This window comes from Simochromis diagramma, unplaced genomic scaffold, assembly GCF_900408965.1.
Source record: "Simochromis diagramma unplaced genomic scaffold, fSimDia1.1 OVJJ01000216.1, whole genome shotgun sequence".
In the NCBI taxonomy this organism is placed as follows: Eukaryota; Metazoa; Chordata; class Actinopteri; order Cichliformes; family Cichlidae; genus Simochromis; species Simochromis diagramma.
The window spans coordinates 12545927-12562784 of NW_024386883.1; the positions used below are offsets into that span (position 1 = coordinate 12545927).

The 16858-nt window shown below is 40.0% G+C and overlaps 1 protein-coding gene across 2 annotated transcripts; it reads left to right on the plus strand.

Moving 5' to 3' along the window:
- Nucleotides 1-4017: 4017 nt before the first annotated feature.
- faxdc2 (fatty acid hydroxylase domain containing 2) lies at nt 4018-16642 on the plus strand. Of its 2 annotated transcripts, XM_040032330.1 has the most exons (9): nt 4018-4132; nt 5145-5188; nt 6791-6888; nt 7423-7526; nt 8768-8889; nt 11543-11748; nt 13740-13845; nt 14298-14464; nt 15619-16642. In XM_040032330.1, the coding sequence occupies exons 1-9, from the start codon at nt 4108-4110 to the stop codon at nt 15773-15775; spliced, it is 1029 nt and encodes a 342-aa protein (XP_039888264.1). In that variant the 5' UTR covers nt 4018-4107; the 3' UTR covers nt 15776-16642. The 2 variants fall into 2 exon arrangements, with proteins under 2 accessions (XP_039888264.1, XP_039888266.1); XM_040032332.1 differs by lacking the exons at nt 4018-4132; nt 5145-5188; nt 6791-6888 and adding an exon at nt 6988-7098.
- The last annotated feature ends 216 nt before the right edge of the window (nt 16643-16858 follow it).

A 16858-nucleotide genomic window follows, 5' to 3' on the forward strand; every position in this document is an offset into this window, starting at 1 on the left:
TCATCAGTACAGGATATCATAAAATGTGTCATAAATGCATTAATTAAACAATTTAGAATCATAGCCAATAGAAGAATAAAACAACAATAAATCTTCAGACTACAGATGAGAGAAGCTCCTCCGGGATGTAAGAAGAGCGTCACCTCTCTTTCCACATTTTCTACATTTTTTCCGCAGAAGTGTTTAAAGCATACTTTTTTTACAGTGTGCCGATTGCCTGTTTCACAATGATTGGTGATAATAAAAGGAGCCACATGTTGCTGACAGATCTGAATATCTTCTTGATAAGGGAGTATTAAATGATAACTGCACGAGCAGTTACAGCACGGAAAATAGGGGAAAGTGCATGCACGTGCATCCTGTAGACATTCATGTCATCTCTGTAAAGCTGCAGTGTTGTACATGGAAGTACAGCATTGTGAAAAAGTTTGACCACCCCTCATTTGTTCGTATTTTGCTAGAAAATTTTAAAAGATTTAGAGATTTATTGAAAAGAGTGCACATATACATGGAAATGCATATACAGAGAGCTTTGTAACGAGCTTGAAAGTAAATATTTAGTACCTTTATTCTTCGTCACCATCTGACATTTGTTAGGCCGCTTTCTTGTAATTTCTTTATGTAGTATTTAGGAACAGTTCTCCGGGCTTCTTATAGGACATCCAAAGCTCTTCTTTGGTTCTTGGCTGCCTCGTGTTCTATTCTCTATCAGCTGCTTCAATAATGTTGAGGTTCGGGCTCTGGGGAGGCCAATCCACGACTGATAGCGTTCCATTGTGTGTTTTTGGTTTTTCTGCACTGGCAGTGTGTTTGGGATCACTGTCATGCCAATTTTGTCATGTCAATATTAACAGGAGGCCTCATTTTTTTCTAAATGATAAAGCAATGAAAGAAATCTAACAACATGGCTCTTTGGACCTAAATTGTGATGAATAAATGTTTAAAACTGCAGAAAAAGGCTCTGGTAGCTCATCACCAGCCTACCCAGTGATTAAACAGAGCATTTTTGTTCATTCACAGAAAATGTATTATCTATTTATTTATGCATTTATTTATTTATTTATGTTACTGTGGAATCACTGTAAAAACCTGAAATATATAAGTAATTGTTTATCTCATTCATAATTACTTTGGTGCCATGTGAATGATCACGTGGGAGATCTTTATTAGTAGCAAAAGCTGTAAAACTTGTGAAAATACAGTTAAAGGTCTAAAGTTTATGCCTTTCATCACATTTTCCAAAGCCGTCCTGTGGGACAGATTGGAGACAATTACTCTCGTAACTTTCTCCCGACCTCCTCCGTACATGTTGATGTGTTGATCCAAAAATGTTACATTTTGATTCATCACACCGTCAGACCTGCTACCACTGATTTTTAGTCTGGCTCTTGTGTGATTTGCCATACCTCAGCCTTTTCTCACTGTTTCCCTTTCTTAAAAATGGCTTCTTGAAAGCCACCCTCACACTTAGACCATTTCTGGTCTACTAAGGCTTCATTGTAGATTTAGATGGATCTACTGGAGGGTCAGCTGCATCTCTCAGGTCATATTTAGGGCCTTTGCAGGATTTTTTTCCTCCATTTTTCAGATACTGTTTATCTATTCCAGATAGTTTTTTTAGGTCTGTCTTTTCCCTTTTTTTGCACTCCACTTGTCCAGTTTCAGCTAATAGTTGTTTGGAAATCACCCTATTGGTACAAAACCACTATTTTATTCCTGTCAAACTGTGTTACCGTTGGTATTTTTCATAGGTTCAACTAAAGAAAGTACAACCAAATCATATAGTAACAAAATGTCTAAAGATAAAATTTAAGATGGGTTCTTGACTAATTTGTTATTATGTCCAGCTATAACACTGGTTCATCCCTTGAGTTTTTTTGTTTGTTTTGCTTTAAGCGATAAGTCTTAAAAAACACTGATATAAGAATTGGATTGAAAAAGCAGCCACAGTCCACAGAAACTAGGTATGCTTTTACTCTACTGGACCTTTGAAACCTTTGAAAGACCTTCAAAATGCAAGAAAGATTCATCACACCATCACACAAATGCCAGAAAGACTGTTGCACAGAAGGTTGGACTTTCAGAGTTAAAGCAATACTTTGAGTGATTAGATAACAATATACTTTGCCTTTAGGATATTTTTACTATAATTGGAAGAAACAAAAGGGATAGTTACAGGTGCCGTCGGTGCAAAGCCTTACCTGTTATCTGTGCATTATAGCTTTATTGTTGTTCAGGCGAGGGGTGGAGCAAAGGTACGACCACAGCCACCACAGACTAACGTCTCACCGGCCCTCTGACCATTTTACACAACCAATGGTGAAGCACATTAGGATCAGCAACTCACAGTTTACAGTAGGGAAAGCACAATGTGTACAGCATACAGACCCATAGTGTAGTACAGCATTTTCAGACATACCACTAACCTATTAGGAGATGCTTTCTACAGTAAAACACAGCCATACCATATGTGAATATATTTTATATTTATGCACCATTCTATCAAATACGCTTTTGATGTATAGAACTTCAGACACATTTTCCTAAAATCTTCTTTGGAAATTTAAGCATCTCCACTAGAATGTCAACTGGAACTGCCTGCTGGCGCTGTTAGGAAAGAGCATGGCTCTGAATGAAGCATTGAAGATTTTAATTCAGTTTGAAAGCACAGCTGAAAGAGTTCCAGGTCTGCGTTCACTGAGCTGTGTGAGCGTGAACGTGGCTGCACTGGTTTTAAATGGTTGGAGTTTTCTTGCATTAATGAAATGTTTGGTTTTTTTGTGCTTTTTTTTAATCATGTGCTCCCATGTCCCTGCAGTTTCTCAGTCATCTTGGTCATGGTCGTCTACAGAGTTCGAACTAAGAAGACAAATGGAAGAAAAATATGTGCTCTTAATTTGCAAATTATTATTGTTTTTGTTCTTGTTAATATTAATTTTTTAAGGGTTTAGGTCAAGTTCAGTTTTTTCCATTTTGGGGGGGGATCTTACACATTTAGTTATTTTATTTTATTTTTTTGTTGAAAGCTAATTGCCAGCCTATTCATTAAAAGCTCTTTTTTTTGGATCTTGGCTGCCTTTTGTTCTGTTCTCTGTTAAGATGATCTCACTGTTCAGGTTAAGGTTCAGGTCCGGGCTCTGGGGAGGCCAATCCATGACTGTTGGTGTCCCAGTGTGTGTTTTCCTATCTGGGTATGCTTTTACTCTACTGGACGTGTGTTTGGGATCACTGCAGACTATGGTGAAAATTGAAGCTGCTGACAGTCAGATGCCTTCTAGATGGTATTGCATGTTGTTTTAAAATCTGGGCTTCAGTGAACAGTAGATAGATCAAATGAAATTCCAGATGCATCTCTCAGGTCCTGTGGGCTTTGAGCTTTTCCTGTTTCTTAAGGACATGACTTTCAGATGCTGTTCGTTTGCTGTAAATAGTTTTTGGAGGCTTGCCATTTCTTTTTTTTGTCCTCTATTCTTTGAGTTTCCTTGTTTTGAGGACACATCGCACACCATGCTGAAAAATGCATATTAGCGTTTCAGCTAATAATTGTTTGGGAACAACCTTGTGCAGAAATATATTTTAGGTCGGTTAAACTGTGTTCTTTGGCATTTTTTGCACATTTAACTGAGGAAATGAGAATAAATTATGTGGTTTATGACAAGCTGCTAATAATAAAGTGCAATAAAGAGAAATGATCCTGCAGTGAACAGTTATTATCATTAATGATTAATCTGGTGGTTGGTTTCTGTTTTTCTCAGCGAATCCAAATGAAAAACGATTTCCTAAAGACGACAATTTTATCGTGTTGAACAAAGTACGAAAATAAAATATCCAAGGACTCTGACAGCGGTATTCCCTTAATGAGACAGCTATCTAATGCATTGGATCACAGCACTGACCGGACTCCGCTGTGGTTTCAACCTTCACCTGGATCTCACGTGGACCGCAGGAAAAAAACACACCGAGCAGGAAGAAGTCTCGTTTTCCGGGCTTGGGTCAGCTGACCGGGAGTCAGCCAGTGAGAAGTCGCTGGCTGTTGTAAATAAACTGCTTCTTTCCAGAGCTGCTGAACAGCAGCGGCCGGTGCGGGACTGTGAGCAGCGGGCAGACATGTCGGTGGAGACAGCAGCCAGCGGTAAGTCACCGCAGACTTGAAGCGCTAACGTCAGGTCAGGTTTGATCCGCGTGAAAAAGCCATTACTAAAACTGGGCACAGCCGTCTTTTTCCTCACCTGTAGGCCCAGTGATGCAAAAGCAAAGGCACCTGGTGCGTTCAGGTACACGCAGTTCAGCTCGCAATATATAAACTCTGTATTACACTCCTGTAAGGTGCACAGCTGAGCATCATCTCAGTTGTATTAACGATTTTTTTTTAAATATTTCTTTTTAGGATTACATGCCTGTTAGTTTTAGTTGAATAATGGCGTTATAATAATAATATAGGTCACCATAATTTGCTCGTGATTTAAACTGTGATTTTAAAAAAAAGAGTCTGTGAATGATTGCTGTGAAAGTAATTATTAGTTGGATGGATGTTTGTGCTTTTACACCGTTACTGCAAAAAGAGATGGGCCGAGTGGATGTAGGGCAGCCTGATCCCCAAGAATTTCACTAAAAACGTCCACACTCTAATAATAGGATTATATTTAATCCTCCTGTGGTACAAATTTGCACATGCACTCGGTTGATTACTCTACAATGGAAAGATACAAAGAAGTTTGAGACAAAAACGTAAACGTTTTTGAGAAATGACAACATTTCAAAGAGAAACTTAATCTCTCAAATGTAATCACAAAAATGTAATAAAAAAAAATCTCCTGTTATCAAAGAGTCTTATTTTGAAGGACAGCTGGAGTTAGACCACTTTACTTTTCCAATAAACCTTTTCGCTCTGTAATTAGTTATTTTGAGATTGGTACACTTCCTTAGGATTTTTTGCTTCCAGAATCATAGTTTGATTTTTTTCTTCATTTTAAAATATGCTTCACTGGCAATTACTGATAGATCATAGTTCCTTACAATAAGCGCCTTGAGGTATCTGTTGTTGTGATTTGGCACTATGTAAATAAAACTGAATTGAAATTGAATTAAATATTTGCTGTAGCATCTACATGTTTTAACTCTTGTATGTAATTTTGTGTTTGCAGGTGCGAGGGAAGCTGAGGAGAGCAGAGGAAGCAGCGGCCGACAGGTAAGAACAGGTCGTCCTTGCAGCCAAACACCTTGCTGTTATCACCATTCAACTGAAAAGATTCACAAACGGACAAGGCGGCAACACAATACAGCGAGTCATCGACAACACAGGCACAACCCTCGATCCGTTATACATTACATGGCTTTTTTTTTCCTCTTAGCTGTCCGATGTGAATTGCTGGATTACTGCTCATCTGTTTTTGGGGAGGTCGTTGTTATGTGTATGTTATGTAATGTAATTTTGCCAAACAACTGCAGATACTTTGATGCGTGCAAAGCTTCAAATGAAACCTGTCTCGTGTTGCCCTACATATCTCTATATTTCCCCCCGGGGGGCTGAAGCACACACAGAAGCTGATGTTTGGCAAATCCCTTTTAAAAAAATCAAATCTGGATTTCTCACCTTCCCTGTGGGCTAAATACAAGTCAAATTTTAGCTTATTCTATTAGTTTTCTGCATACACTACTTGTTCGTGCATATTTTTCTAAATCACATCTTTAAAGGTTTAATTTTTATTTTTATAGCTGCAGCCTGATGTGTCTAATTAGGAATCTTTCCATCTGACTGCTGTTTTTAAACCGTGACTCCACCGAGACTTGCCCTCTTTGCTGTATGTTGTTGACAACAGGCTTGACCTGATAGGCACATTCCTTTTTTTTTTTTTTAATTTTTGAATCTATAGAGGCAGCAAACAGACAAAAGCAAATACTGGATTGTGTGTATGATCGTGAGAAAAGGAGTGTTTTGATTAGTGAAGCGGTAGAGACGGGTTTTGTTGTCACGTGGAGCAGAAAAGCAAAACGAGAGTGTAGCTCACAGGGAAACGATAGCTTAGTTACTCAGTTTTCAGAAAAAATATATGGGTAATAAATGTAGTAAGCAAAAATGTCACAATAAGTGCACATGGAAGCATGGGTGTATTTGCATCTTCATGATCATGATTGCATCTCTGAAAACGACCAGCTGAGGCGTGAGACCAGCACGGCATTTGTGTGACATTGTTCTCTCTGTTGTCGTGGCTTGGATGAGGGCAGCTGAGGTGAAAAGCTGGCATTTTAGAGAGTCTAGTGAATGTGACATCAATCCTTGGGCTTACTTCCTGCTGAGTGAACTGATCCGCATTTCTCAGTGCAGATGCATTTTGTCAGACTCATCGTGCACATTTTCTGTGTAAACAGCTACATTTAGACCTTTCTAAACAGGTGTAAAATACTGTTATCCTTTTAACTGAGATGCTCTTTATGATGATTGAAAATGTACTATAAATGTGGGCTGTAATTGCCTAAGTAAAATACACAGAGAGAGTTTTCAGAGTCTGACTGTTTCCCCTCCTGCTGCTTTGCATTCTGGGTTATTAACTTCAGGCAGTTCCTGAAAACCCCACACTCAACAGGAACCACTCAGATCCACAGTGTTCTCGTCCTCCTGGCGAGAGATAGAGGTTTCAGTAACAGTCTCGCTGTTGTTTTTGAGACATTTCTGTACCAGGAGAGGTTTCTGTGGGGAAATGCTAATATAGCGAAACATCATGAGATTGCATTCTCATCGCCGAAGCAACAGAGGGCTTCACACAACGCTGTTTCTTTTTCTGTCTCCCAGGAGGGCCCCGGAGGACTGTGGGACTCTGTGAAGAAAGCCGGGTTTGTCATTGGATCTGGGATCTTATTCTTGGCTGCGTTCGGGAACTCACTGACATGGTATGTCACATTTGCAAAACAACAGTTTGCCCTGACATAAACTGGAAGAGTGGCATTGCCAGGTTGTTACGTTATGCATAGTAGAAAGAGGCAGGCGCTACATGACAAGGAGTTGGACCCAACAGATGAGAACGGGATGGGAGGAGTGAGAGCAGGATGGTGCAGAGCCAGGACTGGATAGACGAGGACAGGACAGTACATGTTAGGCTGGTAAAGGGTGTAAAGAGAACACAGCATTACATGAAATTACAAATTTCATCACCTGAAATTATGTAATGTGTGTGTACAAGTATTCAGATTGGAGTCTTTGCTGGACTAGTTGTAGCTGCAGTTGTTTGACACACTGTCCATCCCTGGGTGTTTTTATTGGTGGTTAGATTTTTGTTTGGAGGGTTCCATATGGGCTGCTGGAAAGGAGAGAGCATGTAAGCACGAGATATGTAGACAAGTGTGTAACGAATAGTTTCCACAGAGGTTTGTTTAACATGTAATCAGTTTTGTGAATTTAAAGCTGAGCTGTAATTCCTCCTTCAGGCACCTTCAGAGATTCTGGGGAGCTTCGGGAGATTTTTGGCAGAACTTGTGGACCAAGTTGTACGTGGCATACGAGGGCCACGACGCTTCTTTGTTCTTCCTGGGTAAGAAATAAAACCAGAGTGCAACATTGCAAATGACTGTGGATTTGCAAGCACTGCAGACTGCTTTAAACATGCAAATAACTTAAATGACCTCCTTTTGTATCATATCATTTAGGTGGTTTCATCGATGTATAGATTTTTTTCCCTATATTTTGGACTTATGGTAACCAGAGGAAAGCACTAAAGGTCACATTAGCCAGCACAGAGGAAAAATCATGTTTGTGGAGCACTAAGAACACATTAGTTCAGATTTCTCACTTGCTGTCTCACAGCGGGCAGCTTTTGCACAATAGGTGGTTTACCTCATTCAGATGTTATCTAGAGTATGTAGGACATAGGATGTGTGCTAGGTAGGGTATGTATTTTCAGTTCAGTGTTTTCAGTCCACATAACATCACACTATAATAATAACATCACTATAATAACATTATCAACTATAATATAAAAATTGGGCGACCGTGGTTCAGGGGGTTGGGAAGCTCATCTTGTAACTGGAAGGTTGCCGGTTCGATCCCCTGCTCGTTGTGTCCTTGGGCAAGACACTTCACCTACCACCTACTGGTGTTGCTCAGAGGTGATGCTAATAATGCAAAAAAAAAGTGATATGGCGGCCTCACTTCTGTCAGTCTGCCCCAGGGCAGCTGTGGCTACAACTGTAGCTTGTGAATGTGAGAGTGAATAGTGGAATTGGAGTCATAAGAGAGTGAATAGTGGAATTGTAAAGCGCTTTGAGGGTCTCGAAAAGCGCCATATAAATGCAATCCATTATTAATAATAAAAAGAATAGAAGAAGTTATCCAGAATATCAAAGAACCGGATTAATACTATCAAAGCTAAAATCTCAACACACACCACGCATGAATTGATTCCCTTGTTAAGAAAGCTATCTGGACCTGGATTAGGGTGTAATGATATCATCAAGGGAATGTTTCCATTAATTTTAATTAATGAAAATAATAATCTCAGTGAATAATTCCAAATATTTCCAGATGGAGAGGCGGATCGACTCCAAAACTTAATCACTCCTCACCATGCTGGAGCAACACCTTTGGTGATATAATTTAATGCAAACAAACAAAAACAGCAGGGTGCACAGTGATGATGTCATTGTGGAAGATTTTGCCATGGATTTAACTTGAAATCTCCTCCTGATGTGTTTGGAGTTGTGCGTAAATGAACGCATAATGAAGGCCCCGGTTGAGTTAAAGGTTCTCTAATAGTTATCTTATTTATCTCCATAGGGACCATGCTTGTTCCCACTCTGGCCTTTTGGGGGTCAAATGCTCTCCTGCTGTGGGTGGACATCACTGGCACACCGTCCTTCATCACCCGCTACCGTATCCAGTTGGACAAGAACAACCCAGTAAGCTTTTTTTTTAGATTTTGTTTTATCTGCACTGTTACTTGTTTTATTTTTTCATGCCATCTACATAAAATGTACAAGCTTATGATATGATCACATGATATCTTTTTTTTAAGTGAATATGAGATTTAAAAATGAAAACAATTACATTTTAATTTCGAGTCCTGCTATTGGGCATGCTGCTGTAGGCCGCTGCTCTACTTAAAGATCCACACCATGCGCGTGTGTGCAGATGTGGTTGATAACATCTGCAAACGATGGGGCTCTCCACTTGCCCGTCTGACCAAAGTCCTCTAACTGTGTTTGATTAACAGATGTTGTCAGACACCGCAGAGATAAAGAGGGGCATTACTGATAACCAGGGGTTACTGTGAAAAGTGTCCTTGTTAGTGATTGTTTTTCCAGTGCACAAACTGGAGTCTCACTTTACCCAAATGAAAAAGACTTCCAGTTTGTTGTTTTCCCCCTATTTTCTCTCGTTTTCCCATCAGCGAGTGTGTTATCGCTTCAAAAATCCCTCCTCCTCTGATTTGCATGTACTCAGTGGAATTTGCCGCTGTTACAGATTGACATATATTTCTGCAGCCCTTAAATTTTATATCTTTAATGATGAGGTAATCTGCGAAAAGCTGCTGTCACAGTGTTTCTCTGTGACTCCGAGCAGAAATACTGCAGGTCAATGATCGAGAATAGCTGTCTGAACTTGGGATCTACTGGTCATAAACAAACCAGGATGTGCTATAATGGAACAAGATTATAAAATTGGGTAAAAGTGCTTGTGTACTTTAAAAAGCAATATAACTGGTTAAGAATGATAAAATTATATGACTTTATCAAGTAATGTAACTGTTTATCTAAATTATCTGATCAATGTGTCAGAGCCCATGTGTAGTGATCACACATTTGCTTTTAGAAACTGCTAAATAACAAGTGCATGTCACTGGTGAATGAGAAGAGCTGTAAATTTGAATGTATAGTCACACTATCTCTAAGTGTAGGAACATTTATTTATGTTAAAATTAGCATTTTTGTGGAGCTATTTACACTAGATGATAAAAAAATCAATGTAATCTACTATAGGTAAACAGCTAATTCAGCATGATAGTTATCTTAAGGGACTTTATACTATAACGCAAACACCCTGTAGATTATAGGGAACCAATGTTTCCCTTGGCAACAGTGGGGAGAAAAAAAGGCCTTTCTAAATGGAAGAGAGCCACACTCGTGGAGCTATCTGCTGCAGCTGGTTCAAGTAAAGGGAAAAAGATGTCAAATAAAAGAACATTGAGAGAGAGAAAACAAAGAGCATTCGATAAAGAGTCTGCACAGAAACAAAGTCTGCTGTTCAGAGAGCGTGTGTGCGTGCATGTTATGGAAAACACACAGATGTACAAAAGGTCAGTGTAAGCTTCAGAGACACACTGTTCTCACACTCTGGAAAGTTCATTATGACATGGCATGAGTTTATAACTGGGTTCCAAAGGTTGGAGGTAAAAGGGTAAATTAGCTGATACAGATATCCACTCAAAGACCACTTTATTAGGTACATCTTGCTAGTACTGGGTTGGACCCCAACAGAAAGGCCTTAATTCATCATGGCAACAATTCAACAAGGTGCTAGAAGCAGTCTGCAGAGATTTTGGTCCATGCTGACATGATTGCATCACTCATGCACATCCATGATGAAAATCTCATGTTCAATCACATATCCAAAGCTGCTTTATTGGATTTTTAAGATTATTATTAAGATCTGGTGTGGAGGCCATTTGTGATGTGTGTGTTATCCTGCCGCACGCAGCCATTGGAAGATTGGTACAGTGTGGCCATAAAGGGATGGGCATGGTTGGCAACAATACTCATCTTGCTGATTTGGTACCGAGGCACTCTAAACATGCTGAGAAAATGTCGTCTAGGGCTTTACACCACCACCACCAGCCTGAACCGTTGATACAAGGCGGGATGAATCCATGCTTTCATGCTGTTTACACTGAATTCTGACCCTTCCATCTGCACATTTCTGTAGAAATTCATGCTGCTCAATGGATATTTTCTCTTTTTCACACATTCTCTGGAAACCCTAGATGGTCATGTGGGAAAATTCCAGTAGATTGGCAGGTTTCAAAACACTTTATGCCTTATTCAAAGTCACTTTAGTCGCCTTTCTTCCTCTTTCTGAGAATGAACTTCTGCAGATCATCTTAACCATGGATAAATGTGTAAATGCACTGAGGCGCTTTCATGTGATTGGCTGATTAGATAAGTGCATTAATGTGGTTGGACGGGTGTACCTAACAGGGGGTGTCAGATGAGAGTATAAAGACTTATTTATAACACACTTTGCAGCATAAACAGAAACAACAGTATGGAAAAGGATAAGACATGAAATAAGAATATATATCAAGTATTAAGTGAAGATGATTAAATATGCATGATATAGATACAAATAGAAAGAACTGGTCTGACCTTGTTATTGGTCGTCCTTTTAAAGAGAGAAGCTTTCAGTTTTTAATGTTTTCCTCTCTTTATGAAATAAAAAGTGTCTTTCAAATGAACGCAGTGTCATGCCATGTAAATTACATTTGTCAGTGGAAAGGGAAGCTTGGTAGTTTGAATAGTTTTGATACCTCTTTTGACCTCTTCATTTGTCTTCCAGGTGGATCCAGCTAAGCTGCGCCAAGCCTTGAAGTGTGTCCTCTTCAACCATGTGGTAATCTCCGGGGCCATGACGGTGGTTGTTTACTACCTGATGAGCTGGAGAGGAAACCCCTGTGGCCCCGAGCTGCCCACCTTTCACTGGGCCCTGATGGAGCTGGCCGCCTTCGCCATCTTGGAGGAGATTTTCTTCTACTATTCACACAGGTAAAGAACATTTATTTTTTACTTTAAACACCCATGACACATCAAAATGAAACATGCAATCAGTGGATCGTTGGCAGTAGATGACATTTCTTCCTCATTTCAGAGATGGAGGCGATTGTGACGTTAACAGTACGCTGATCTCTGCGTTTCTTTCATGTGCATGCAGTCACTCTGTTTTATAGCTACAGGGAGTGCAGAATTATTAGGCAAGTTGTATTTTTGAGGAATAATTTTATTATTGAACAACAACCATGTTCTCAATGAACCCAAAAAACTCATTAATATCAAAGCTGAATGTTTTTGGAAGTAGTTTTTAGTTTGTTTTTAGTTTTAGCTATTTTAGGGGGATATCTGTGTGTGCAGGTGACTATTACTGTGCATAATTATTAGGCAACTTAACAAAAAACAAATATATACCCATTTCAATTATTTATTTTTACCAGTGAAACCAATATAACATCTCCACATTCACAAATATACATTTCTGACATTCAAAAACAAAACAAAAACAAATCAGCGACCAATATGCCACCTTTCTTTGCAAGGACACTCAAAAGCCTGCCATCCATGGATTCTGTCAGTGTTTTGATCTGTTCACCATCAACATTGCGTGCAGCAGCAACCACAGCCTCCCAGACACTGTTCAGAGAGGTGTACTGTTTTCCCTCCTTGTAAATCTCACATTTGATGATGGACCACAGGTTCTCAATGGGGTTCAGATCAGGTGAACAAGGTGGCCATGTCATTAGTTTTTCTTCTTTTATACCCTTTCTTGCCAGCCACGCTGTGGAGTACTTGGACGCGTGTGATGGAGCATTGTCCTGCATGAAAATCATGTTTTTCTTGAAGGATGCAGACTTCTTCCTGCACCACTGCTTGAAGAAGGTGTCTTCCAGAACTGGCAGTAGGACTGGGAGTTGAGCTTGACTCCATCAACCCGAAAAGGCCCCACAAGCTCATCTTTGATGATACCAGCCCAAACCAGTACTCCACCTCCACTTTGCTAGCGTCTGTGTCGGACTGGAGCTCTCTGCCCTTTACCAATCCAGCCACGGGCCCATCCATCTGGCCCATCAAGACTCACTCTCATTTCATCAGTCCATAAAACCTTAGAAAAACCAGTCTTGAGATATTTCTTGGCCCAGTCTTGACGTTTCAGCTTGTGTGTCTTGTTCAGTGGTGGTCGTCTTTCAGCCTTTCTTACCTTGGCCATGTCTCTGAGTATTGCACACCTTGTGCTTTTGGGCACTCCAGTGATGTTGCAGCTCTGAAATATGGCCAAACTGGTGGCAAGTGGCATCTTGGCAGCTGCACGCTTGACTTTTCTCAGTTCATGGGCAGTTATTTTGCACCTTGGTTTTTCCACACGCTTCTTGCGACCCTGTTGACTATTTTGAATGAAACGCTTGATTGTTCGATGATCACGCTTCAGAAGCTTTGCAATTTTGAGACTGCTGCATCCCTCTGCAAGATATCTCACTATTTCTGACTTTTCTGAGCCTGTCAAGTCCTTCTTTTGACCCATTTTGCCAAAGGAAAGGATGTTGCCTAATAATTATGCACACCTGATATAGGGTGTTGATGTCATTAGACCACACCCCTTCTCATTACAGAGATGCACATCACCTAATATGCTTAATTGGTAGTAGGCTTTCGAGCATATACAGCTTGGAGTAAGACAACATGCATGAAGAGGATGATGTGGACAAAATACTCATTTGCCTAATAATTCTGCACTCCCTGTATATACTGTTTTAATTCACCATGTTAGATTTTTAGCGACAGGACATGGACATTAGGTGCGATCCGTATAAACATTGCTTGTAGACTCACCCTACATAAAGCAATGCAGCCTGCAACATCGTCTATCAGCGTTAATCCGATTTTTCTTATGTGAGCTCAGAGCCTTTGCCAGCGCACAGTACAAACCTTGACGCAGGATAGGGTGCAGTCGTTTTATGCATTCATTTTGTTTCTTTGATTTTCCTCAGGCTGTTCCACCACCCCAGCCTCTACAAGCATTACCACAAACAGCACCACGAGTGGACCGCTCCCATCGGTATTGTCTCCATCTACGCTCATCCTCTGGAGCACGTGGTGAGCCTTCCTCTTTCTCCTACTCAACAAAAAGAAATGAACCGTTTCCCCTGTGAGTGTCAAAGCAGCTGGAACTATCTCACGTAAACCAAACAGATTCTTATTTATACCTTTAGGAATCTGGTCAGACCTGACCCTGAAAGAACTCCCTGCACCTTTAGCACAGTTAGAGCTGAGCGGATTAGTCCCTGAAGTATCCCTGCTGGCTCAGTGATTGCCACTGTAGTTGATATTTGTGTTAAACAGCAAAAATGGATCAAACGTGCAGATACGGATCACACGTGTACATTTGCTGTAAATCACAGAGACTATTTCATCTTTAAATATGCAAGAGAAGAATAAAAGAAAGAAAGAAGAATTGATAATTCACACCTCCAAGTCTCGCAGCACTTTACTTCTGCTAAGGGTAAGTGTGTTTCTGTTAAACGTACTGGATTGTTCTCTGCTGTTAGATCTCCAACTTATTGCCGGTGGTAAGCGGGCCGGTTCTTCTGGGCTCCCACGTGTCCACCACCTCCATGTGGTACTGCGTAGCTCTGGTCAGCACCACCATCTCCCACTGCGGATACCACCTTCCTTTCCTGCCTTCTCCTGAGTTCCATGACTTCCACCACCTCAGGTGAGTTTACCTGTCCTGTCTTACAGAGGTCCTGTTCTGTTGTTTTGAAGGTGATATCTTAGAAATGCTGCTTAAAAGTTTCTTTAACTGGTGCAAATGTTCAGTTGGACTCAAACAGGATCTCACACAAAAGTCTGCTGGAAAGAAATAATGATGACTTTGCAAATCCGAAAGGTCAAAGTTCACAGTAACTCGACCGGATGGGAAGGCGGTGATGCTGGTACAGTTATCTTGTTTAGATAAGACCCGTGAAGGCACACAGAACCTTCACGTGTGCAAAGACTCGGGTGAAGCTACTCCAAAAACTTTTACCTCGACGAGATGAAGCTGATAAATGTATAACTTTGAAAAGGCAATGTTATGTACTGCACTTTGTACACAGTGTTACTCATACAGGAGAAAGTAATAATGTACAGTCTGGGAAGTCTTTCCATGTGGCTTAATATGGCATAAGCAAGACACCAGATTAAGTAAAAAATATAGTATCTTGGTGTTTATGCTTGTATGACTTTGTGGCTCTGAAATGATTTTTAATAGTTAGTGGGACAGCACTGTAGGAATAATCCACTATCATTGGACAATTAAATCAATGAAAATGTCCCATCAAGAGGAAGACGAGTAACACTGAGTTGGGGAAGATGCCAAATTACAGGAAAATGCACAAGAGTATTTGTTGTGGCATGCACTCTATAGCTGTAATATTGTAAGCAGAGATGATATAATAATACAGAGAATTCCCCAACAATCAGATGAAACCCTAAGAGCAAGCACCTGGCGACAGTGGGAGCTAGAAACTCCGTTTTAACAGGAAGAAACGTCCTGCAGGACCAGGCGATGACCGGAGGAAGAAATGTTACTGCGTTTCCCCACATTATTTGTAAATTCTATGCAAATGTGAGTTTGCTTCACAAAGCAGAATGTAAAAGCTTCAAATTAGTATCTGAGTTTTCACTTTGATACACAACAGCACTCATTGTGCAGTGCAGTGAGGATGACAAACTGAAGTCCACTATTATTCAGCTTTTTATAGGTTTCCTGTAGTTGAGTTGTTTAAAACTTAAATCTGAATTTGAAAATTATTATTATTGGGGCAATTGTTTCTAATTCTGCTTGGTGGATAACTAACAGTTGCCCTCACTTGTCTCGGTTTTCAGGTTCAATCAGTGTTTTGGCGTTTTCGGCATCCTGGACAGGCTCCACAGCACAGACAGCAAGTTCCGTCAGACCAAGCAGTACGAGCGCCACACCCTGCTCACCAGCTTCACCCCGCTGAACGAGAGCATCCCTGATACACAAAAGAAGGGCCAGTGAGGACTGCAATCTTATGCGGGGATATGTAATTCCCAATCGATCTTAAAAACTTTAATTTTTTTTTTTATATTTTGAATCTTCAGTCAAGTTTGCCCAGCCTCTGCAGTCACCCACCTGACTTTTATGTGCTAGTGTGTGGTCATTGCAGTATAACATACAGATGTGATTTTACTTTTAAGCTCGGTTACCTGTTAATTTTTAACAATAAAAAAAAAAAAGAAAAAAAAAAGTCAGGATGAAAACAAGCTTTTCCTTTTTCTTGTCCGTTGTCTTGACATTTGCTTCATTTCACATCTTTGAGTTTAGTCTGAATTACAGTCATCGGTGACTTAAGCTGCAGCACATTTGAAGTCTTTCTGTGATTAATGGGGTGAAAACAGGAGTGGACCGCACTCTGCAGTCTCACTGTTTGCCGGCACTCGTTCTGAATGCATTTTTACTTGTACCCAACTGTTAAACCATTTGAGGAAACCACTACAATTACTTGGTTTGGACAACAAATGCTCCCTCGATGGATGTAAAAGAGGCGATATGATCACCGCAAGAGCATGCAAGACAAATGTGAATGTTCCTGTTTGATGTATCTTATTGTAGTTTTAAATGCAATCGTTAATTTCTAATGAATTCTTTAACTTTTTGTAAGTTTAGTAAAAGCACTTTCACCCATTCAGACTCTTCTGATGCGTTCACTGACCCCTGGGACAGACGAGAATCTGTATTCTTTGGCAAATGACAAGCAATTCCTTTGCACTTTGCATATCTGTGGCACTTATACTTTCAGAATATCAATGTCTTTTTGGATAACCAAAAAAGTGATTAATACAAATGTAACAAATGTTCTGATAGAACTGTTTAATATTAAAGTATAAAAAAAAAAAGCATGTGGTCTTTCTGTGGGTTTCATAGACAATAGGAATGATCACATGACACCTGGTGTTTGAGGTTTTTTTGTGCGTTTTGTGGTTTTTTTTCTTTATTAAAGGAAAAGCATAATTACTACAAATTACAAATAACACTAATAGCGAATCACGTCAGCCTACAAAGCAGATATTATGAATATTAAATGTTATAATACAAGATCTC